Source organism: Capricornis sumatraensis, chromosome 14 (genome assembly GCF_032405125.1).
Source record: "Capricornis sumatraensis isolate serow.1 chromosome 14, serow.2, whole genome shotgun sequence".
NCBI classification, from domain to species: Eukaryota; Metazoa; Chordata; class Mammalia; order Artiodactyla; family Bovidae; genus Capricornis; species Capricornis sumatraensis.
In genome coordinates, this window is record NC_091082.1 from 44,732,025 (window position 1) to 44,757,471 (window position 25,447).

General features: G+C 40.6%; 1 protein-coding gene and 1 pseudogene across 1 annotated transcript; both read right to left on the reverse strand.

Annotated features, from left to right (window-relative positions):
* On the reverse strand, positions 1-24,912 carry SELL (selectin L). The gene is made up of 9 exons (XM_068986498.1): positions 24,792-24,912; positions 23,709-23,790; positions 22,059-22,445; positions 20,539-20,646; positions 14,419-14,604; positions 12,787-12,972; positions 10,605-10,733; positions 5,596-5,614; positions 1-46 (listed from the first exon to the last, which is right to left on the reverse strand). The coding sequence occupies exons 1-9, from the start codon at positions 24,792-24,794 to the stop codon at positions 28-30; spliced, it is 1,119 nt and encodes a 372-aa protein (XP_068842599.1). The 5' UTR covers positions 24,795-24,912; the 3' UTR covers positions 1-27.
* Positions 9,454-9,921, reverse strand: LOC138090537 (large ribosomal subunit protein uL24-like; annotated as a pseudogene).
* Positions 24,913-25,447: the final 535 nt, after the last annotated feature.

Sequence of the window (25,447 nt, forward strand, 5' to 3'; positions counted from 1 at the left end):
GAAGAATTTTCTTCCAGAGCAGGTCGTTTAATAGGCATCAACCTTGCTGAATGAAAAACCAGAGAAAATAAACTCAGAAGCCGAAAAACTGCAAAACTTAAAGTGTTGGTGGTAAAGAAAATGTCACTAAAGGTCAGAAGTAAAGGAACTCCACATTTCAGATGAGTTACAAGATGCAAGACATTCAATGAGGCACAGGAATGAGAAGTCAACCCCAAAGCCAGGCTTCTCACCATGTCAGGTGCTTACCACTCAGACATGGTGCTAAAACACAGACCCTGTTCAGGTCTGGGGGGACCTGAGGTTCTGCGTTTCTAACAAGCTCTTGGGTAATGCTCAAAGCAGCCAGACCTCAGAACCCACACGGAGAGAAATGTCGACGGTACAGACTTTGTCTTCAGATCTAATGAATATGAAGGGCACTTTGATAGAATTTGAGCAGTGGAAAGTCAGGAACGTAGAATAAGACATATTTCAAGGGAAAGAAAAATCAGAGAGAATTGAAACTCATGAAAGGCAGTACAATCGTGGTTCTGAAGGCCTGATGCTGGTGGGATATGATTTGAGGAGGTGATTAGTTTTGTGAGAAAAAAAAAAATGACACTTGTGTACGTGTGAAACAATTGTCTTATTCTTGGAAAGAACAAGGGAGAACCAAATAGGGTATGTCTTAATAACACCCTTCAAAAGAAGAACCAGATTCCGAGACTCTGCTCTCATGATGAACTGCCAGGGTAAACCACAGTTCAGCAGCTGCAAGCACGCTTGCCAATTACAGAGATAAAAATGTTTCTGAAAACAAAATTTCACGTATTCCCCCCCCCACCCCAACCCCCCCCCACCTCTGAGGTTGGCATCGTATCTTCCTGTGTATCTTGGGTGTAGCTTTTACCAGGCAGAATTTAGACACTAGAAACCAAATGAGGTGATAAACAGAGCCAGTTTGCAGAAGAGTCAAAATAACCCAGCAAGAATTGAAACCACAAATGCCCTAAGAGTCAGTCATTCACCAACCGAATGCTAATAGGAATCGGCACAAAGGACTATGCAGGTTAGCTCAAGGACTTAAAAACTGATAGGCGGTGTTGTGTGTGATAATGTTCATTTTACCTTTGGCTTGTTTTAGAAACACATCCTACCTCTGCCACCCCACCCTTCCTCAATGTCATCACAAAATGGTTTCAGTGCAAAAAACTTACAACACTGGGGGGAGGAGGGTATCTGGGACTTACTGTGTTGGTCAAAAAGTTTGCTTAGGTTTTTCCGTAAGACCTTATGGAAAAACTCAGATGAACTTTTTTGGCCAACCCAATACAACTCCAACCTGGGTGTCAAGAGACCTGAGTTCTAGAATCACAGATGTTAAGATCTTCGGATCATGATGGGTGACCTAGATCATGGTCTTTAGATCTAGATGGGTGCAAATCTCAGCTCTGCCATTTATTCAGTGACCTCAGGTAGTTAAGTTCATTGGCCCACCACTTTAAAATGGAAATATTAATAGTACCTACGTTCACAGGCTTGTAGGCAATCTTTAATGATGTAAGACACTCAGAACAATGCACAGCATGGAATTAATGGTTGATAAATGTCTGTTATTATTGTAACTAACTCTGTCACTAATTCAGGCACTGTAAGAAAGATATTTAATAAAAAGGGAAATAAAAAAATTCCTAGAAACAAATGACAATGAAAACATGATGACCCAAAGCCTGTGAAATGCAGCAAAAGCAGTTCTAAGGGGGAAGTTTATAGCAATATAACCCTACCTCAAGAAACAAACAAACCAAAAAACCCATCAAATAGACAACCTAACTTAACACCTAAAACAACTGGATAAAGAAGAACAAACCCCAAAGTTAGTAGAAGGACAGAAATCATAAAGATCAGAGCAGAAATAAATGAAAAAGAAAGTTAATTAGCTCAATTATCAAGAGAGTATGAACATCAAAATCCTTTCCATAACTAAAATTCTATGATTGTATGGTCATTTTGGCCAATAAATTTGTAACATCCCAAGCCATCTGGGCAAATAATTCTTCTCTGCTAGGTCCTTCTAGAATGTCTGGTAAAGCATTCAAGACCTGTGTTGATGGAGCAAACCTTTCCTTCCAACTTCTGTTCACAGCTCCTGTTCACAGCCCACACTGTGGGCTCCAGGTAGCTCTACTCACTGGCCCCTGAATGTGCTTTCGGAGTCCCAGGACCAAGCCATCTACATCATTTTCTCTCCAGACTGCCTTCCCTGCTTTCTGTCCATACCCCTAAATCCTATCTATCCTTCAAAAACTAACCCAGGTTCCAGCTTCTCTATAAGGTTTTCTGCGACGGTGATGGTCATTTCTGTCCTTCTACTAACTTTGGGGTTTGTTCTTCTTTATCCAGTTGTTTTAGGTGTTAAGTTAGGTTGTCTATTTGATGATTTTGTTTGTTTGTTTGTTTGTTTCTTGAGGTAAGGTTGTATTGCTAAGAAGAAGTCTTGTCTTCAATACAGAATTAATTGACCATTACCATATTCTGCCTTCATTCTTCTGAATTTTTTTTCCTATATTTGTTAACTTTCTCAACCCACTCCAGTATTTTTGCCTGGAGAGTTCAATGGACAGAGGAACCTGGCAGGCTACAGTTCATGGGGTCGCAAAGTCAGACGTGACTGAGCTGTCCCTCCTTAGCTTTTCAACTAGATAATAAACTCCCTGAGGTCATGCACAAGGATTTACTTTTGGTATCTCAGTCAAGCCTAATATTTCCCCAACACAAAGGTGTTTTAATAAACAGCTATTGATTGGTTCCTTGTAAAAACCTGTGAAGCACTTAATAAGGCAATTAGCTTAATATGGAACTTCACTTAATGCTAATACTCTTCCTGCCAACATCTCTTTCTGCCCCTCAAAGACATCTGAAAAATTGATCTGCTTCCATCTAGTGGCAATTAAAACACAGGTGGTTCCTGTGGCCAGAAAAGACTTTCACTCAGTGGGTATGAGCATGAAAAAAATCTTTCTATCTTGTGGATTTCCTGCCCACAGAGACAGGGAGGTCAGCCTAAAGAAGGGTCAAGGACTCCCATCTACATTATCTGACAGGAGACAGGGAGGGCAATAAAAGAGACTTCACGGGCCCCACGTCCCCGTCCTGTTACCCCTCCTGACTCTCTCATCTCATCTCCTTCCAGCCAAGTTTTATAAAAGAGATGATGTATATATTCTGCCTCTACATTTTCATCCCCACTGATTCCTCAACCCCTGGCTATAGGACTTGCGTCATGAGCTCAACATTGAAAACAATTTCCCCACTGATACCCTTATTATATCTAGTAGAAACTTACTGGTTCTCCGTGCAGTATTTGAAATCATTTTCATTTCCCACTTTCCTTAGGCGGAGAAGGCAATGGCACCCCACTCCAGTACTCTTGCCTGGAAAATCCCAGGGACAGAGGAGCCTGGTAGGCTGCAGTCCATGGGGTCGCTAAGAGTCGGACACGACTGAGCGACTTCACTTTCACTCTTCACTCTCACTCATTGGAGAAGGAAATGGCAACCCACACCACTGTCCTTGCCTTGAGAATCCCAGGGCCGGGGGAGCCTGGTGGGCTACCGTCTATGGGGTCACACAGAGTCAGACACGACTGAAGTGACTTAGCAGCAGCAGCAGCTTTCCTTAGGATCATGACCCCATACCCTCCTCATTTCCTTCTACCTTTCTGGCAGCCTCTCCCTGTTCTCTACCTTAGCTGACGTGTTGATATTGATCTTCCTCTGGCTCCTATCCTCTCTCCCACATCCTCTTCCATTCTCACACTGTAGAGACTCCCTTGGTGACTGTACGTGTTCCTAAGATATGGTTACCTCCTGTAATGTGAGGACCTCCAGATCCATTTCTTCTGCCCCAAGGTTGCCCCTTTGAGGCAGAAGAAACGGGCAGATGGAACCAACAAACTGTGGTTGAACCACAGACACCTAAACCTTAACAGGTACAAAACTGAACTTGTGATCATCACTTTCAAAACTTCTCATTCTTTTGTGTTCCCATCTCAGTAAATAATAAAACAGAGATGGTAACCATCCACCAGATCCCAGATCAGAACCATGGCAACTTATTTGAGTCTTCTCTCTCTCTCTTAGTCAATTAATAATCACAGTCAGTTGATTCTACCACCAGTTATCTCACAAACTCATCCTCATTGCTATTGCCCTAGACAGGTATCATTGGCTTTAACCTAATAACTTCAAATGCCTCCAAAACAGTTCTTTGCCCTCAGACTCACTCAACTCATGTTTACAAACTTTTATGGATAGTGATCCTCCCAAGATGCAAATTTCAGCATGACATTCACCTGCTTCAACCCCTGTTAGTAATAACTCAATGACCTCAAGTCCATACTCCTTTGAATGGCTTATAAATTACTTTATAATAGCCTCTGTTGCCCTCTGTCTCCCCAGGTTTTCTTTTGTACCCTAAGCTACAGCTCAGTAAACTATTAAGAACTTCTCAGTAACAATCTGTGGTTGGTAGGATGGTTGCCTGAACAAGAAACCAGCCTCCTCAGGGACCATCTTGCTTCATTTCCTCCAGCATTTGAAAAGGAGCCCAGTTGTCTGGCTGGGCACCTAGTCTGTCACCAAAATCTCATCTCTGTTGTTCGTCTGACTTATACTTTCCTTCCTAAAATTTCAAAGCAACTCACCAAACCCTGAAACTGAGAAATGTCTTGTTGTTCTGCCAGGTGGGGCCTTGTATTTTCATATGTATGTGTTTTTGCAATTGAAGAAATATGAGATTCAAGACCAAATCAAACAACTTCCCCTTCTTTGGGGGAAGCTGTAGGTAGAATTAATGCTCCCCACCTTTCCCACATTTCTGAAGGTCAGTGCTTATCACAGGTCTTTTACCCTCTTGTACTAGGTGCTGCAGGCTCAGATCTGGAATTATACCATTTTCTTAGAACCTGGGATTCATTAGTTCTTCACTAAATAAATCCTTGTTGACTTGATTGTTCACTGAATACTATATTTATCATTGCCCTCATGTTCAGTCAGGATAAGAAGAAAAAAACCATAATGCTTCCAATCCACAAAGAAAATTCTGAAGCAATCAGAAAAAGCTGTCTTTACATAAACTGTCCCTTCTTAATAGGGTAGTACTTGTTCATTCATTCGGCTCCACTAGCACTGAAAAACCTGACAGCTATTAAGGAAGGTTATTAGATTTATTACTTTGTCTGGAGACTTTATTTGGATGAGATCCCATGTAAATAACTGTGGGCTTGCATGCTCAGTTGCTCAGTCATGTCCGACTCTTTGCAAAGCCATAGACTGCAGTCCATCAGGCTCCTCTATGTTAGTCTTCAGACAAGAACACTAGAGTGGGTTGCCATTTCCTCCTCCAGGGGCTCTTCCCAACCCAGGGACCAAACCCACGTCTCCTGTGTCTACGTCTCTCACATTGGCAAGAGGATTCATTATCACTGAACCACCTGTGAAACCCATGTAAATAACTACTAAGGAGTTAATGTCTCTAGCTATAACAGGAAGTATCTTACAGAGGTAGAGAACAGATCAACAGATGTAGAAACTTCTTTCTGATCAAACTTACCTTCTCCGAGACTTTTTACCTAAAAATAGAAGAGAAAAATGGTATCAGCAGAAATAGGCAATTTCTCTATTTTATACTTAGAAGAGAAGGGAGATTCCCTATCTCAAAACAATTTTTTGAAGAGTCTTATGTCAGGTGGACCTCATCGGTGTCTAAGGGGATTTGAGGTCCTGGCTTAATGTTCTCATTTGAGCTTTGGTAGATACTCATTCGGAACAGACCCATTAATGCAGATGCTTCTTAGAGCACCATTTCATCCTTAATGCTGCTCATAAAGACAGAACGCTAGTCTGAACTGTCTGATGATCAAGGCCCCATGTATCCATTCTTGTGTTTACCCATTCTGATCTGCCATCTCATCCAACCTACAGAGTCTTCCCTAAGAGACTCAGCTGCAAATACTGTAAGAATATGTATCATTACACCTCATGTCATCTTCTCTGTGAGAATATGCAAGAGAAATTTCACTCAGGTCTCAGTAGTTGGAACTACATGCCTCATCTGTGTAAACCATTGTGTTCTTATCTTACAAACATACTGAATAGCATTACTGCTTATGTGTCCTTCTTTGGCTGGGTGCAGGAAAACAGGCGTATCTGAAGCCTTTTTGTCCCTGGCTTTGACTTATTTGTGGTATTCTAAACCTTGACCTTCTTTTTCTTATTTTTAAACTAATTTTAATTTGCTGTGTTGAATGCGTTTGAGAAACTATCTTACATTCTTTTTGAAAAAAGCAGAGTATAAATAAGTGAATGAAACTGCAGGGTTAGGCTTCAGAGGAAACAAAAGCAAAAAATGCTTTTTGAGGAGGAAAAATATCACTAGGAGCCAATGTATTTCTGCGACTGTTAAGCTGGAGCACTAGATGATTAAATCTGGGTCCAGGTCCCTTTTTGCCAACTTAAGTGTGTCTTTGAATAACTGCTTTCTCTCTCTAAGCTACCATTTCTTCATCTGTGAAAGAGGCTGATAATTGTTTTCCTCACTGAGTTGGTAAAATATACTCAAAATATTTAAGCCAGGGCCTAGAGCATAGACAGTGCTCAATTCTTGTTTCAAACTTTTAAAATGTTAGAAATTGCTATTTTAAGTACTGCTTCCAAAATTTAGCCGGCCAGTGACATGAGCCAAAAGCATTTGAGCAGGGAGAAATAAATCTGAGTGAATTTCAGATTCTGTTCATTTTCATACAAATATATTTTTCTCTCAGGAACAATGAAACACATAGCAATACATGAGCAACAAGCTGTTCCTATTGAGAGAGTTTCTTTTTCAAGAAAAAGGGAACTAAGGGGCATCTGTTCAGTTTTGTGCCCAGTTCTCAACCTGTGTGTTGGTTCAGGTGGAAAATTCTTCTCAGGGGGGAGGTGGAGGGGAGGAGGAGAAAAATAGAGCCTCATTAATCTGAAGACCAGTGGTTTTAAAGGGCATATTTTGATGGAAGTCTGATCTCTGACCCTAGCCCCTGGTGATATGAAATTTTAGAGATATGGTCGAAAACAGCATTGCCTCAGTTTCCTCATTTACTGAATAGGGCCAGTGATGCTGACTAATCAGAAAATGATGATGCTAGGAGAAAAATATATATATATTTCTAGACAAGCCCATACACATGGAAGCATGTTTCTGGAGCCCACCCTTACTCCTTTCTTAGGAAAAAAATAAAGGAGCTGAAGTCTGGATATTAACAAAACTCAGGCAGGGGCCAAAGTACCTGTTCAGAAGATCTATCTGAGGATAGGATGGGGGTCAAGACTCTGGTCATTTTATTAGCTACTCTGCTCAAAATATTCACTTGTCCCTTTTTTCCAGCTTTCAGAACCCCGAAAGCCTATATACAGTTCTCAGATTGATGAATACTGGATGCAGGCAGATTTATTGGCTTTGCTGTTTCTTCTTATACAGGCATCAGCTCTATTGTATTAGAAAAGCTCTAGGGGCTTAACCTGGGAATCTATCCATCATTTATAATCATTGTCTCTACAGGAAAAATATTTCTTTTTCCAAGAACTAACAGCTAAACTTTTTTAGAAAATAAAGTCACTTGAGAGTTAGCAATATCAGAAGGCATTTCACCAATGAGGACGACTGAGTGTGAGACTAAAGATGCCCTGACTTCCCTACAAAGTCAGTGATCTCTCAGGGCTTCTGTTCACTAGTGCTTTTTGTTGGCATAACTGTAACTACCCTAACTGCCCGTTATCTATTTCCTGTTTGCCCCACACTGATTCCCACAGTGGGGGCACGAAGTTTTCAAGGTATCAGTTTGAGATCTTGTACAGAAATGACTCCAAGGTAAAAAAAAAGAATAATTAAAAACAACCCCACTGCTTTTCTCATCTGGTTAGAACACAGCCTTAGGTAGAATCTGCCTCCTGCACCCCACTACTAAATACGCACTTCCATTCTGTTTTTTTTTTTTATTCCACTAGCACTTCTTGAAATATTTAGCCATTTGAGAATATCTCCTTACTAAGGAAACTTCCAGCCCCACTATCCTTAGTGGTTATTTAAATGATAGCCCTCTTATCCCAGAGGGCAGAGCTTAACTACCCCATCTATTCTCTACCACCTCACTTCTGCCAATGCCACCCAAAGAAGGAGGAAAGAAAGGATGATTGTGAGACAGGCTTTCAGTCTTAAGGGAAAGGATGATCAACAGTAGGAGAAAAATCTCATTCTTCTCTTGCCTTAGTGCAATATTTAAGTTAATAGCATAGTACTATGAGATGGTGGGATCCAGTCTCAACTGAAGTTGCAAAAGCAGGAGCAGAGACCCTTTAACTGCTCAAGACTCTTCACTTTACAGTTAATGAAGTTCTTGTACACCAGGAGCACCCCCTTCCATTGTGTTTCTGGGTTGGTTACAAAACTGATCTAGTACCCTTGGTCTGGGCTTCCCAGGTGGTGCTAGTGGTAAAGAACCCACCTGTCAATGCAGGAGATGCAGGCAATGCAGGTTTGATCCCTGAGTTGGATAAGGGCACGGCAACCCACTCCAGTATTCTTGCCTGGAGAATCCAATGGACAGAGGAGCCTGGCGGGCTACAGTCCATGGGGTCACAAGGAGTTAGACACCACTGAAGCAACTTAGCATGCAAGCACCCTTAGTCTTCAATTCGGAATGAAAGATTGGATCATACCAGAGGACCATTAGGGATTGGCAGATAATATTCCAGCATTTGCCAGTGAGAATGGGTGGTATAGCAGTCTTTACATACTATATTCATGGAATATAATATATACTAATTAATTTGATGGAAGTGAAATTAAAATGGTACTCAATTGACCACATAGAGGTAACACAGAGAAGTTGTTTAGCCATTGTTTTGAGGTCATTGATGTCCCCTAAAGTTGAAGCAGGGTTATCTTTAAATCTGCCTAATGTCTATACTCATCATAATCTTGAATGTTTCTGCCTGATGACTTTGGCCAAATGTGGGAGCACATACCCAAGACTTGCCTGATTATGAGCCTATAACCAGCAGGTTGGTTCCACTTGAGGGTTTGGACACACTCAGAAGGTTAGTGAGGAGAATGATGCTTCTGTTCTTCACTGATGGTGTTTTGCCTACTATGCTAAGCCGCAGACACTAACTTCTTGAGGCAGTCCTCCTTATTATCTTTTCTTTCCCAGTCCAGAGTGCGGGGAAGCATAAGTATGGGGTGCATTTGGTTAAACCTGTGACCTTGGTGAATAGACACAGGGAAGAAAATGTGGGGATTTCCCTAAGGGACAGTGCAACAGCTCCCACACATTAGGAGTCAGACACTTGTCTGACTTTGTCTTGACAAAGTTAGGTATTTGAGAGCAGTGCTTTGTTTTTTTTTTTTTTTTTTTTCATTTTAACAGTTTTTAATGAAAGCTGTAGACAAGATGACTTTATTCTTGCATCTTCTCAATTGTTTCTTCCTTATATTTGCCCTTTTCCTTTCCTACTTGGCGAGATTTGGCTTTACGTTTGAGGATCTTTTTGCGGTCTTTGTCCAGTTTTAGTCTGGTGATAACCACCTTGCTGGGGTGAATGCCCACATGGACAGTTGTGCCGTTAGCCTTCTCCCGCTGCACTCGTTCAATGTAGATGACGTATTTCTTCCTGTAAACCTGGACTACTTTGCCAATTTGCTGCCCTTTGTAGTGCCCTCGTACAACCTGAACTTCATCATCCTTTCGGATGGGCATGGATCGAACGTTCTACTTCTGTCTTAGCTCTTTAGAAAGAGGAGAAGACATAATTTTCCTGCGAATGTGGGAAGGCGCATTGAAATGCCTTTTTCCATTCTTGCTTCGGTCAGAAGTCACAAAGGGATTGAACTTCATTTTGGCCGCTAATGTTTCAGCGATGGCCACAGAAGGGAAGAGCGAGAGCAGTGCTTTGAAAACATTGCATGCATGCTCAGTCGTGTCCAACTCTTTGCAGCCACATGCACTGTAGCCCACTGGGCTCCTCTGTCCATGAGATTCTCCAGGCAAGAATACTGGAGTGGGTTGCCACTGCCTACTTCAGGGTATCTTCCCTATCTAGGGATCAAACCTGCATCTGCTCCTTTTTTTACATTGGCAGGTGGATTCTTTACCACTGCGCCACCTGGGAAACCCTGTGGGACATTAAATTCACTTCCTAGTAGAATTGCACTGAAATCAAAAGCATGTGGGCTCTTATAGGACCAGATCACACATTCTTTTTTTAAGAATTAAATAATAGCAAACCATTACAATTTCTCATTTGTCTGTTAATACCCTAGCAAGATGGTCAGGTAGTAACAGGTACTTGAAGATAGTAGGCATTTTAAAAAGACTTATCAGATGAAAAGAAAAAATTAGTCAACTTATTGTAATCAAAGTGTGTACTGGGCTGCTTCATGCATCTCTAGGGACTGATGTTTATAGAACCCAGAACTTGGTATTCTGCTTTAGTCAAAGCTCTCATACTTAATTTTCTGTGGCTTTGCACATTTTCTTCCACTTGAAAGTTGTATTATTTTTACATGAAGGTAAACTCACGTACTTTTTTTTAATCTCCTTGCCAGCCAAATGATAAATGCCAACCCAAAGAATGCGGTCACCATGACTGCCACCGGGATGAAGAGGGGGTTATAATCACTCTCTTCGTTTATTGAGATAGTCCTGTTTACTTCTGAAAGAGAAATCAGTAAAGCATTTAGATGAGGCCACAAGCATTATTTCCTTAGTGTCTTTTCAAAACATTAAACTTTCTTCCTCCTTACATCTTCTAATAATTGTCCATTTGACACTATTAGACAGATGAGGAAGCTGGCCTGGGAAAACCCATGATGAGTGTTCAGCAGAAGCAACGACTAAACTAGCTTTTCTGGCTCAATGCCTACAGAATCTCAGTCCTCAGATTTGTGAGTCATAGAATTCCTGGGAGATGTACCTAAATATTTTGGTAAAAAGTGGTCATCATTGTATTTAGCTCCATGATCTTGATCACTGCCTAGGACTCAAACACAGAGAAGAACTAAAAAGTCTAGTACAACTACAGAAAAAATAAAAGCCAGTGATCTGAACCAGGTAACTTTTCAACCAAAGCAAAGTATTAAGGCTTTGAAGCAGCTATGCAAATGCAGGCACATACAATTACATGTCAAGGACTTGCACTAATTTGTCTTTCAAATGCTGTAGTCCTACCATTTCCCTCTACTTCCTTCACAAATCAATAAAAGGATACATTTATACATCCTCTCATAAGGGTGAACTAAGTTTATGTGGGGACCTTTATTGAAAAAATACTGATACAAAAAAATTTATCTTCTGATACCACCAGTTGAAGAAACTTACTTTTGCATATTGGCACAGGGTCTGACTGTCCCTTATTCTTCACATCACTTTGATGAACCCTTTCAAGGTGTTTTCATCCCCGCACCCAAATGTATAATGGAAAAGAGGTGCAATTCCCAGAGGGTTGCATCTATGGACTGTAGGAGGTTAAGGAGGCAGACACTAGCCCAGCCTTTAAAGGAAATGCCCCATAAGTCTGATGTACAGTCCTCCTCCAAAGACCTCATGCCAACTCCCCAACTCCCTACCCTACTTCCTGGCCCTAGACCACAGAGAGATCAGCTTCTCTGTGAGCTTCTACAGATCCTACCACTTAAGGACTGCTGCCATGGGATGAATTGGGAGAGTAGCACTGACGTATTTACACTACCATGTGTAAATAGCTAGCTGGTGGGAAGCTGCTGTATAACACATGGAGCTCAGCTCGGTGCTCCATGATGACCCAGAGGGGTGGGATGGGGGTGGCTCAAGGGAGGCTGAGAGGGAGGGGATATGTGTATACTTAGAGCTGATTCACGTTGTTGGATAGCAGAAACTAACACAACATTGTAAAACATTTATACTTTAATAGAAATAGAGCCTTTATAAAAGACAAAAATAAAGCATTCTTTCATTGGTGTAGTCTTGGGGCAGACATGGGTAAGTGTTCTGTCAAATGCTAATTGAACATGGATTAATATAGCACCTATTGCCAGGCGCTGTGTCAAGTGGAAGGTATACAGAGATGAGAAAGACACAGTTCTTATGCACAGACAGATTTGGGAGGAATCAACTTTGTGATAATTGAGAAGTATCCATTACTTTGGGAGTTAGGTGGTCACTGGTGACTTTTGTGGAGATATTTTAGTAGACTAGCCACCTCATGCGAAGAGTTGACTCATTGGAAAAGACTCTGATGCTGGGAGGGATTGGGGGCAGGAAGAGAAGGGGACGACAGAGGATGAGATGGCTGGATGGCATCACGGACTCGATGGACGTGAGTCTGAGTGAACTCCGGGAGTTGGTGATGGACAGGGAGGCCTGGCGTGCTGTGATTCATGGGGTCGCAGAGTCAGACACGACTGAGAGACTGAACTGAACTGAACAGAGAAGTGAGATTGTACTGGAATAGAAAAATGTATAAGAAATAAGTCAGTAGAAACAGTGAGTTTAGATGTTAAGGGAGGAGGAGTTGAGAACTGGCTGAAAAGTAAAAAAAGCAATCACTGTCATTGAAGGAAGAGGAAAGAGCAGCCAAAGATTTTATGGTAAATCAATGTGTATGAATCTTTTTTTAAGCTACATATGTCTTAGCAACAAAACTTAAAAGTTTAATACTTTTTCCCACCATGTGCTTATTCATCAAATACCTCTTTAAGTCTTGAACATATTGGGCCAAACTTACTCACTTTGACATTTTGGACTAGGGCTGGACCAATTTCCGGACAATCCACAGATAGTTTTTTTCTCCCCAATTAACTCAGCTTCTTCTGAACAACTGAAGATGCACGTGGAGGAAAAGCCGAAGTCGACAAGGGGGTGATTACAGTCCATGGTTCCCAAATCGGGTTCTGTTAGAGGCTCACATTGAATTACTTCAATGAAGAAGAAAAAAAAAACCAGTATTTCTGAGCAGAGACCTTCTGTGAGGAACAGCTTTTAGCCAAACTGCCTAACTTAACTGGGGAACCATTGACATGAATCTAGACATTTCTAATTTCTAGAAATTACTTCTGATGGTGCTTCCAGGCTTTCTTGTCTTGAGAATGATGGAGAGTGGTGAGTCAGAGATAGAATGAGGAGACCCCAGAAAGCCCATGGTGGGAGGGGAGCAGTGGGGTTGGGGAGAGGTGGGGAGAGCTGGCTGTTCCATGTTGCTTCCCCAGCCCTGGTAACTCTCTAGCTCTTCTGGAAGCACCATGCTATGTGGCCTTGGCCTCAAGAGCTCTTATGGTGCGTTGTCAACAAAGACAGAGAATTTCCTGCCTTTGGGCTTCCCTGGTGGCTCAGAGGTTAAAGCGTCTGCCTGCAATGCGGGAGACCCAGGTTCAATCCCTGGGTTGGGAAGATCCCCTGGAGAAGGAAATAGCAACCCACTCCAGTATTCTTGCCTGGAGAATCCCATGGATGGAGGAGCCTGGTAGGTTACAGTACACCGGGTCGCAAAGAGTCGGACACGACTGAGCGACTTCACTTTCACTTTCACTTTACCTGTTCTAACATCAGTCCAAGAAGTTTTGAAAAACACCGCCATTCTCTGAAGCAAGTCCCTCAAATTTTTTAAAATGTAGCAGGTTGGTCAATTAGTTCTATGATTTCAAAAATGATTGAATGGTTTTTTTGAGAATTAAACCACTTAAACTAGTGAGTCAAAAGCATAAAGGTTGAATATGTAATCAAAACTTCACAAGTTTAGATACCACCAGTTTTTTTCCCCTAAAGAGATGATCTTGACAGTAAATAAGAAAGAAAAAAAAAAAAAAAACCACCACGTTTCAAATGAAAAAAAAAAAAATCAAGAGATTGTATGTTTGTTTTTCACAGAAATTGCTATTCTCCTGAGAATACATGGAGGAGGAAAGGTAAAACATGATTCTAAGAATAAACCAAATAAAACAATCAATAAAGACCTCTAACCCCACCACCCCACAATAAGGGGTTATTGAAAGGGAGAACAATCAAAATTCAACAGCAGTTCAGCAAGACTGATTATTCCATAGCAATGAGAAAAATAAAAATAAGATAAAAAATACAGTATAACCACAATGTCCTGCTGAACAGTGTGTGTATATATATATATATATATATGCACATATATAGTGACGTAGTCTCAGAGATAATTGATTGTTATTTTTTGTTTGTGGTTTTTCTTTTAAATTAGAAAAAATAACCCCTTTGAAAAGTATCACGGTAAAATCTAAGTTAGGTTAAATTATGTTTCAAAAGAGGACATAGAATTCTTAGTAAGGCTCCGCCACATTTTCTTAGTTTATAAATCCAGGATTGCCACGATAAAGCCTCTGGTATGAACATAGGCTCACCTCGACAGGCTGGTTCTGGAGATGACCAATTTCCAAATGGTCCACAAGTGGTTTCTTCAATCCCAATTATGTCTGTTCCCTTAGAGCAGTTGAAGGCACACTGCGACATGAAGCTGAAGTTTCCCAAAGGGTGAGTACAGGCCATGGTACTCAGCTTTGGGGCCTCCAAAGGCACACACTGAGTCACTTCAATGAGAAAAGAAACAACACTCAACAGAGTTAAGAGGACCTGATGAGCGGGTTTGAATCTTAGCTCTGATACTTAATAACCAAGTATCTTTAAGCAAGGTGATTTAATCCTTCCAGCTTTAGGTTCTTTATCTATAAAAGAGGGATAATGATAAATGTATTGACTTCTCAGAGTTTGGGAATTAAATAATTTAATGCAAGTCAAGGATTTAAAGTCTGGTTCATAGGAAGCTTTTAACAAAATATTAGCTAATCTGCATGCACACAATCTTATTATCTTTGGCATTACCTGGACAGAGAACTTTCAAATGTAGACAGGTTTAAGTGGGAACGACCAGCTCAGTTTGGAAACAGCTGCCATATTAGAGACCCTAAGTATGCCAGAGTGTTGGAAGTAGGAGGGTCACAGAAAGACTGGGTATCCATAACTGTCTTCTTTACAAGGGGAGAAGATAAAAGCTTTCAGTTCAGTTCAATTCAGTTCAGTCGCTCAGTTGTGTCTGACTCTTTGCAACCACATGAATTGCAGCATGCCAGGTCTTCCTGTCCATCACCAACTCCTGGAGTTTGCCCGAACTCATGTCCATCAAGTCGGTGAAGCCATCCAGCTATCTCATCCTCTTTCGTTCCCTTCTGCTCTTGCCCCCGATCCCTCCCAGCATCAGGGTCTTTTCCAATGAGTCAACTGTTCGCATGAGGTGGCCAAAGTATTGGAGTTTCAGCTTCAGCATCAGTCCTTCCAATGAACATCCAGGACTGATCTCCTTTAGGATGGACTGGTGGATCTCCTTGCAGTCCAAGGGACTCTCAAGAGTCTTCTCCAACACCACAGTTCAAAGGCATCAATTCTTTGGCACTCAGCTTTCTTCAGAGTCCAACACTCACATCCATATATGACAACAGGAAAAACCATAGCCTTGACTAGATGGACCTTTGTGGGCAAAGTAATGTCTCTGCTTTTTAATATGCTGTCTAGGTTGGTCATAACTTTCCTTCCAAGGAGTAAGCAAGCATCTTTTAATTTCATGGCTGCAATCACCATCTGCAGTGATTTTGGAGCCCCCCAAAATAAAGTCTGACTCTGTTTCCACTGTTTCCCCATCTATTTCCCATGAAGTGATGGGACCAGATGCCATGATCTTCGTTTTCTGAATGTTGAGCTTTAAGCCAACTTTTTCCCTCTCCTCTTTCACATTCATCAAAAGGCTTTTTAGTTCCTCTTCATTTTCTGTCATAAGGGTGATGGCATCTGCATATCTGAGGTTATTGATATTTCTCCCGGCAGTCTTAATTCCAGCTTATGCTTCTTCCAGCCCAGCATTTCTCATGATGTACTCTGCATAGAAGTTAAATAAACAGGGTGACAATATACAGCCTTGGTGTACTCCTTTTCGTATTTGGAACCAGTCTGTTGTTTCATGTCCAGTTCTAACTGTTGCTTCCTGACCTGCATATAGGTTTCTCAAGATGCAGGTCAGGTGATCTGGTATTCCCATCTCTTTCAGAATTTTCCACAGTTTATTGTGATCCACATAGTCAAAGGCTTTGGCATAGTCAATAAAGCAGAAATAGATGTTTTTCTGGAACTCTCTTGCTTTTTCCATGATCCAGCGGATATTGGCAATTTGATCTCTGCTTCCTCTGCCTTTTATAAAACCAGTTTGAACATCTGGAAGTTCACGGTTCATGTATTGCCGAAGCCTGACTTGGAGAATTTTGAGCATTACTTTACTAGCATGTGAGATGAGTGCAATTGTGCGGTAATTTGAGCATTCTTTGGCATTGTCTTTCTTTAGGATTGGAATGAAAACTGCCCTTTTCCAGTCCTGTGGCCACTGCTGAGTTTTCCAAATGTGCTGGCATATTGAGTGCAGCACTTTCAAGGCATCTTCTTTCAGGATTTGAAATAGCTCAACTGGAATTCCATCACCTCCACTAGCTTTGTTCGTAGTGTTGCTTTCTTAGGTCCACTTGACTTCCCATTCTAGGATGTCTGGCTCTAGGTGAGTGATCACACCATCATGATTATCTTGGTTGTGAAGATCCTTTTTGTACAGTTCTTCTGAGTATTCTTGCCACCTCTTCTTAATATCTTCTGCTTCTGTTAGGTCCAGACCATTTCTGTCGTTTATCGAGCCCATCTTTGCATGAAATGTTCCTTGGTATCTCTAATTTTCTTGAAGAGATCTCTAGTCTTTCCCATTCTGTCGTTTTCCTCTATTTCTTTGCATTGATCACCAAGGAAGGCTTTCTTATCTCTTCTTGCTATTCTTTAGAACTCTGCATTCAGATGATTATATCTTTCCTTTTCTCCTTTGCTTTTCACTTCTCTTCTTTTCACAGCTATTTGTAAGGCCTCCCCAGACAGCCATGTTGCTTTTTTGCATTTCTTTTCCATGGGGATGGTCTTGATCCCTGTCTCCTGTACAATGTCATGAACCTCCGTCCATAGTTCATCAGGCACTCTATCTATCAGATCTAGGCCCTTAAATCTGTTTCTCACTTCCACTGTATAATCATAAGGGATTTGATTTAGGTCATACCTGAATGGTCTAGCGGTTTTCCCTACTTTCTTCAATTTCAGTCTGAATTTGGCAATAAGGAGTTCATGATCTGAGCCACAGTCAGCTCCCAGTCTTGTTTTTGCTGACTGTATAAAGCTTCTCCATCTTTGGCTGTAAAGAATATAATCAATCTGATTTTGGTATTGACCATCTGGTGATGTCCATGTGTAGAGTCTTCTCTTGTGTTGTTGGAAGAGGGTGTTTGCTATGACCAGTGCATTTTCTTGGCAAAACTCTATTAGCCTTTGCCCTGCTTCATTCCGTACTCCAGGGCCAAATTTTCCTGTTACTCCAGGTGTTTCTTGACTTCCTACTTTTGCATTCCAGTCCCCTATAATGAAAAGGACATCTTTTTTGGGTGTTAGTTCTAAAAGGTCTTATAGGTCTTCATAGAACCATTCAACTTCAGCTTCTTCAGCGTTACTGGTTGGGGCATAGGCTTTAGGAAGCATCTAAGCCTGCATTCTGTCTTCATTATCTCTAGATCAGTTCCAGAACTTTGGTTCTTCTGATTTTGACAGTCCTCTGCAGAACGTATGTCTACTTCCTTTCTCTGATCAGTGGCATAATAGATTAAATTAAGACTTGGAATTCAGTCTTCATGTTTTAGGTCCTGCCACATCATTTAGGCAAATATTGCAACTCTTGTGTCTTATTCCTTATCAAATGTGAGCTATCATTTTAACCTTGTTCTTAAGAAATAAATGAAGAATTGAAGATTGAATTCAAGAAATTAGAATAATTTTAGTATTTTCCATCTACAGTACAAGTTGAAATGAAAGTCACTTATGTTGTCCATATCAGTGCATGCCCACAAGCAGGCGCCTAAGTCTCAATCTTACAGATACAGTGATAAATAAAATACTGACTGATCCCAAGTTGCTGTCAGTCTGCAGAGGCATGCAGACAACTAAATGGATGATTTCAACAAATGCCAGATAAATAAGAAACAAATATGTGGAGCTATTGGAACACAGAATAGGGATGCTTAACCTGTCTTGGCATCCAAAGAAAACTTCCAGATAGAAATGGTCCCTGAACTGTTATCTTCCAGTTGAATATGTATTTTATCCATGTGCAAAATGAGGAAGCCATAAGCAAGTCAATGAGCTACAAAGCAATATGGTAAGTGTGGAAGACCACAAGGATTTTGATGTTAATACTAGAAGGAAAGAGGAGGGATGATGTGAGATGAGATTAGATAGAAAGACAGGTGCTAAGGCAAAATGCCCCTATCTTTTCATCAATTTAATGAGTATCTACTATATATCAAGCGTTATTCTATGCCTTGAATTCAGAGTTCAGATTTCATCCTATGGGACAAATGATAGGTAGAAATTAAATGGTGGATGGCCACATATGTGTGATGTTTACTTGATTTTTTAAGTTGATCAGACTGCCTATAGTATGAATAATATATTTGAGGTGAGCTAATTTAAAGATGTAGAACTCAGCTCAGATATTATTGCAATAATCTAGGAGGAAGATAATGAAGGCAATAGTGTAGAGTTAACAAGTAGAAGACAAGTTGGAGAAACATTAAATTATAAAAATGAGTAGTGTGTTACTTTGCAAAAATGTAGGAGGAGGTGAGAGAGTTTTATACCAGGGTACCCATATAAATGGTGGTACCACACACTGAGATAAGGAATACAAAAAGGAAAGCTGGCTGGATAAAATTGATTTTTCAATATTTGGGGCATCCCAAAGATTATGCTTAGCATATTTGGAGTTCAGGGCTGGAAACAGATTTGTCTGTCCAAAGCCCACATAGATGTGTGTGTCCACAGAAGTTTCTCGGTTTGACCAAAGGGGACATGTAAAGTGAGAAGAGCAATGGATGAAAGATGGAAGATAAGAAATAACAATAAATATATGGGCTTGAGTAAGTGCCCATGAGGAAACCCAAGGAGAAACAATCATAGGTAGAAAGAAAACCAGGGAAGAGTTGTATGATGGAAACCAAGACAGAAAAAAAAAGAATAAAATGTTCAAAAAGGAGTGAAATAGGCATGCTGATGATATAATAATTTTTAAAAATTTAGAAATGGAGTGAGTGTAAAGTATTGGATAGAAGTCAGGGCTTAGGAATTGAGTGAAATGAGCCAGATCTGTTCCAGTTGGTTGATCATTTAAATTTGTTTGGCTTTAATTCCTTATTCATTGCAAACACTGCTCTTTTCTTATTATATTTTTCTATTTTATTCACCAGATACTTCAAATATAGTTTTGAAACTTCACCAATATCAATCAAAGGACTTGAAGTTTCTTTCAGTAGTGAGTTGACTAGGTCAAAGACTCCATGTCTTTCAATCTATGTATTCTTTCCTTTCTGTTTCTACCACCACGACTCAGAATGATTTCAATGGACTCCTAATGATGCTTTCCATCATCCCATCTTCTCTTTTTTGTTCTCTGGTCCATCTTATGCACTGCTTCTAAGATAATTGCCCTAAATTCTGGTGTTCAGATACTAAGTGGTTTCTCACTATCAAATAAAGGCTAGAGATTTTTATTAGACAATTTTTAGTCTTTACAGGCTTCCTCCAGCATATCTGGCTTTCCATCAGATTAAATTATAAGCATGTGTAATTTCCACTGTGTGCATGCTCAGTTGCCATGTCATATTTGACTCTCTACGACCCCATGGACTCTAGCCTGCCAGTCTCCCCTGTCCATGGGATTTCCCAGAGAAGAATACAGGAGTGAGTTGCCATTTCCTCTTCCAGGGTCTCAAACCTCTGTCTCATTTCCTGCATTGGCAGGCAGATTCTCTACTGCTGAGCCATCATGGAAACCCATAATTTCCACTAGTTAACTGCAAATCCTTTAAGGTAAGAATCTGTAATAGATTTATCCTCATCCCCTAAAATGCCAGCCAATGTGTTGAATTTATTATTCTATTTTCTGACAGACACTATATATCATTATGTGAATTTTTCTTTTTGGTCTTGCTTTTGTCATGATCTTGAAGATAATGTAAAAAGCAAGGTGGGTGATTCAGCCTCCTAATGATAAATGGTATTGTTTCTTTCAGATTCAGAGTTCTAATGAATCCAACAAGCTCACTAGCTTATGCATTCCTTAACAGCCAGAATCTATCAGGCCTGATTCATTATTGTAATCCTTACAGCTTTTATTCCAATGCCAATGCTCTTGTGGCACTCAAAAGGACTTGTTGAGAAGTGAATTGAAACTTCATGCTGACTTATGAAATCTTTACGGAAAAGTAACAATATTGTGCAAGCTTGGCCTACTGATCAAAACTTCTCATTTCTCAGAATGGCTAGTATCATTTTCCCCCAACCAACTTCCATAAACTATAATACTTTACATAGGAAGAAACAAAGAAACAAAAGCAGCTTACCAAACTGACACTCGGGCCCGTAGTACCCCAAATCGCAGCTGCAGGTGTAGTTATTGATGACTTCCACACATTGTCCATGGCCGCTGCATGACCAGGGTTTACAAGAAGCTTTAAAGGGGTCAGAAGTTATTTTTAGATGGATACTTTTTTAGTACTCCTAGTCATTTCTTTATATATAAACAACTTTTTGGCTGTGACTATTTTAACAAACAGGGAAAAGTATATTTGTACATTCATACCATTTTTGCATAAAAACCATATCCTAAAATTTTTATTTATACAATATAGTTGTCATACAGCCATAGACATTTGTTTTTAGAATGAATTTACTGAAGCTATTACTCTATAACATTTAGGGGAAACAGTGATATACATTGAAACTCTTAAAATTTCTTTTTGTTTTGTTTTTGATGCAGTGGATTAAATGATAACCTGACCCCAATCACTTCTGTAGTATGCTTGGCAATCCCTCTCATTATAGAAAGTACTGAACAAAAATTAGAGAGTCTGAACTTACTGAATTAGTATGCACATGCATGCTCAGTCGTGTTCAACTCTGTGACCCTACAGACTGTGGCCATTGAGGCTCTTCTGTCCATGGAATTTTCCAGGCAAGAATACTGGAGTGGGTTGCCATTACCTACTCCAGGGGATCTTCTCGACCCAAGGATTGAACCCCAGTCCTGTGTATTCTGCACTGGCAGGCAGATTCTTTACCACTGAACCTCCTGGGAAGAAGCCCTGCTAAATTGGTAGAGAGTCCAAGTGAACAAGAGACTGAATGAATGTTTCACTGTTAAAAATAACTTGGAAAAATACTGATTACTTTTGAACTGTCACCATTGTTTCTACAGAAATTTTCACATACTACAGATAATGAAACACTGCAAAGTTTCATTACATAGAATTCTATAAGATTAGTGTTCCCCAGATGACTCAGTGGTAAAGAATCTGCCTGCCAATGCAAGAGATGCCAGAGATGAGGGTTCGATCCTTGGGTCAGGAAGATCCCCTGGGGGAGGAAATGGTAACCACTCCAATACTCTTGCCTGGATTAGCCAATGGACAGAGGAACCTAATGGGCCATATAGTCCATAGGGTCACAAAGAGCGGGACATGACTGAGCACTGTAAGATTAGGCCAAAAAGGAAACACGTAGCATCAAGTCGCCTACTTCATGAGGAGGAAACAGTGACGTGAGCATCAGCTCTTGGCCCTCTGCTTCCGCTTCCCTGCCTTATTATCGGGGACACTCACTGTCTAGCTCTTCCTCCTTGCTTTCCACATGGATTTGTCATCTTAATGTAAACTGATTCAGGCGTATAGATTTGGGGCATAGGGCCTAGTGTCACCCACCAAAAATGCTCAGAAGTGACATGATTCAAGCATAGTTAGAGGACTGGCCCTGTTTCAGAACGCCCTAGCAGCTGCTCTGTGGCCCCAGGTCCCCATGGGGCTAGCGCGTTCGTCCTCTGCACTCCGCCCTCCCTGAGCAGCGCAGCAGTCTGGTCAGTCCTTACCCGTGTAGCAGAGGGCTCTCTTTGCTTTGTGGCAGGCATCATCGTTCCATTTCCCCGAGTCTTTGACCCTCTTGATATAGATTTCCACACAGTCCTCCTTACTCTTCCTGTTGTTGGGCTCCCCTTCGCCCCAGTTCTTTGCTTCTTCAGTGAGAGATTTGTTGGTTCCCACCCAAGTCCACACCCCTTCTACTTTCCGGATTCCAATCCAGTAGTAAGTACGACTGAAGGGAAGTGTCTTATTCAGGTATTCGATCTCTCCCTTGTTTTGTATGGCAACTAAGTCTGTGTAACTTCTCCTGCAGAACGCTCTAGCCTCTTCCCAGGGCATGGGTCCTTTAGAATAATGGTAAGTCCAGCAATCGGTGCCACGATGTGCAAAGAAATCTGAAAGACATCAATGTGAATTGTGTAGCATAGCTGAAAAGAACCTAGAACTAATCCAAGCTGATCCTGACATTTAGAGACGAGGAAGCTGACACCTCAAGAGGGTAAGTTACCTGCTTGAGGCTGTGGAATTAGTCATCTGCAGATCTGAAGTAGAACCTAGAACTTCTAGTCCCAATCACTTTTCACCATAATATGGGATACTTTTGCTCATAGCTCTATTTTAGATGAATTTGGTGGCTTTCTAGATTTATTTTCATAAACTAGTTTTTTCTCAAAAATTATTTCCAGTAAAATTTAACCAACATATTTTAGAAATTCATATTTCTTGGTGGCTCTCAATCATTTAAAGTTAATTTAATTACAGTATCATATAACTCTAAAATTTACTGCCCACTCTTTTATTCTGGGATAATTTCCTAAAGACCAATATTTATGCTTCTAAAGGAGAAGTAAAATAAGAACAGAAATAATGGCACACTTTGAAGTAATCTCTTTTATATCAAAAAGATAATGTTTTACCATGAAAAGAGCTGCTTCTCGGAAAACAGACAGTCCAAGCCTTATATACAAAATAGAAAAAGAACAATTTACAAAACCAGATGAGGCAGGATTATGAAACTGATTTTAGATTTTGTTACACACGCAAAGATACTCAGCTGATGGTGTTTAATAATCACATGGGTGCTTCAAATATGAGGGCTTTGAAGAAATCAAAACAAACACATAATTACACAATGACACTATAATAATACATGCCATTCTAAGCACGGTATGATCTAAGTGAAGCACCATTATAGCACAAGGTGAAAGTTTTCACAGCCATCACCATTTGCTGAGTTTTCACTGTGTAGAGCAAATACTATGGAGAAATACCAAAGAAAACACAGATTCAATTTTTATAGTTTCCTAAGGACTCTGAGCAAGGAATAACAGATGCAAAGAATACATAATTAATCTTGATCAAATTAAACAAATATAAAATGTACAGAGAACTGGGAAACAGTTATGATTAAGGAATAAAACATGTCATAGAATAAACCCTGCAGCAAAGGTTGGGTCAAGGCTAGGAGTTCTCTGGGGAAGGAAATATTAAAGGTGAAAGGAAGAAAAGGGATGTTTGTAGAAAGGGTAGAATTAGCAGCTACCTACCTAATACTTTTACCTGCCACTTTTACCTATGTACACTCAGTAGATGTTTACCAAAAACTAAACATATGTTTTTTAAAAAGCTTAGCAATATAAAAAAAAATCATAACATACCGCAACAGAGCATAATCCAGACCCACAGTTTAAAGACATTCCACAAGCCCCTCTGAACATTTTGACATGTCCATGGACATAGCTGCAAATAGAATACAAAATTTTACTCAGATTTATACTCTAAATCACCATTTTACAGGTACCTTGAAGAGGTACTTACAACTTTCTCAAAGTTCAAAGTATAACGCATATACCTACTAACCTTGTCTGAGGTAAGAGATTTCTCAGACATGGGTGAAAAAGTAGAGTTAAATTTGCTTCAAAACTGGTGTATAGTTGTTGTTTTTTTTTTTTCTCCTATTTTAGCCTCAAGTTGCTATTGCTGCTGTTCTGATATTTTTTTCTACATTTCAGTAACTTTTTGCATCTACTTATCTGCTGAGCTGTCAGATAAAGCTATGTGATAGTACATATATTTTTTAAGTGTTCTTTGGTCCTTAATTGGAGAAGAAAATGGCAACCCTCTCCAGTATTCTTGCCTGGAGAATCCCATGGACAGAGGAGCCTGGCGGCCTGCAGTCCATGGGGTTGCAAAGAGTTGCACACGATTGAGCAGCTAACACTTACTTACTTAGTCCTTAATGAACTATTAGTGTCTAGATTTAATATTAAAAACTCACACTTAACTATGATGGGTCAGTACTCCAAATTCCTAAAAGAAGTAGGTAACCAAACAGACACTACTGAAAGAAAAGAGTTCATTTTTTCTCAACTAAACAGAAATACATTTTGAGCAACTCAAATGACAAGACCATAAATTTTCTTCACATCTTTACATCATATTTTCTGAAATGTATCAATTCTCAAGATAGTGTCAGTGTTCAGTCACAAGAGTGCTAATTTCCGCAAGATTGTAGTACTTCTTCAGGAACCCTCAGTAGAGACAAGTCAAGGAGAAGAAATCAGCACACGTGGGAAGAGAGATTCTAGGAACACTTTTTAATTTAGACTCAGCAATTTTAGTTTTGGCTTTTTTAAACCAAAAAATAAATGTGCTGCTTTTTGTCTTTTGCCACCTGCCTCTGCATTCCAAGACGAGGTTCTATCTGAGCATCTGGACATATTTTAGGCTGAAAAGCTTACCATGGCTTTGCTCCGTCCTTTTGCAGCCCTTCAGCCTCTCAGCTCAGCACCACAGGTCTCTGGGTCCTTGCCCAAGGCTGGGTGTGCAGGAAGACTGCACTCACTGTCCCCAGAAAGGCTTACTTTCTTTCATATCTCTAACCAAGGCTCACACCCTCCCCTTCCCCTTCTTCCTCCCCTTCCTCCACCTCTCTGCACCTCTTTCTCCACCCCTTTCCTAGTCTGCGCTCTAACACCAACCCTAAGAAAACAAGAACTGCTGATCCAAGACGTTAGTGCTGGATTTTCCCTTCTTCCCTCCTTTGCTCCCTCCCTCTTCCTTTCTCCCTTCCTTCCAACCTCCTCCCCACCTTCTCCTCCCCTTCTTCCTCTCCTCCTCCACCTCCTTTCTCTGTCTCTCTCTCCTTTCTTTTTATAAGCATTAGACTAGCTCCTGGCGATCCATGGTAGAGAGCCCCTGACAGTTTCAAGCACCACACATTTAAAACATTATCATTTTGGCCAGATTTATAAAGTCTAAAACCTCAGTGTTTGTGTGCTCAGCTGTATCCGACTCTTTTCGACCCCGTGGACTGTAGCCCGCCAGGCTCCTCTGTCCATGGAATTTCAACCAGCAAGCATCTCCTTGCATTGGCAGATGGATTCTTTACCCCTGA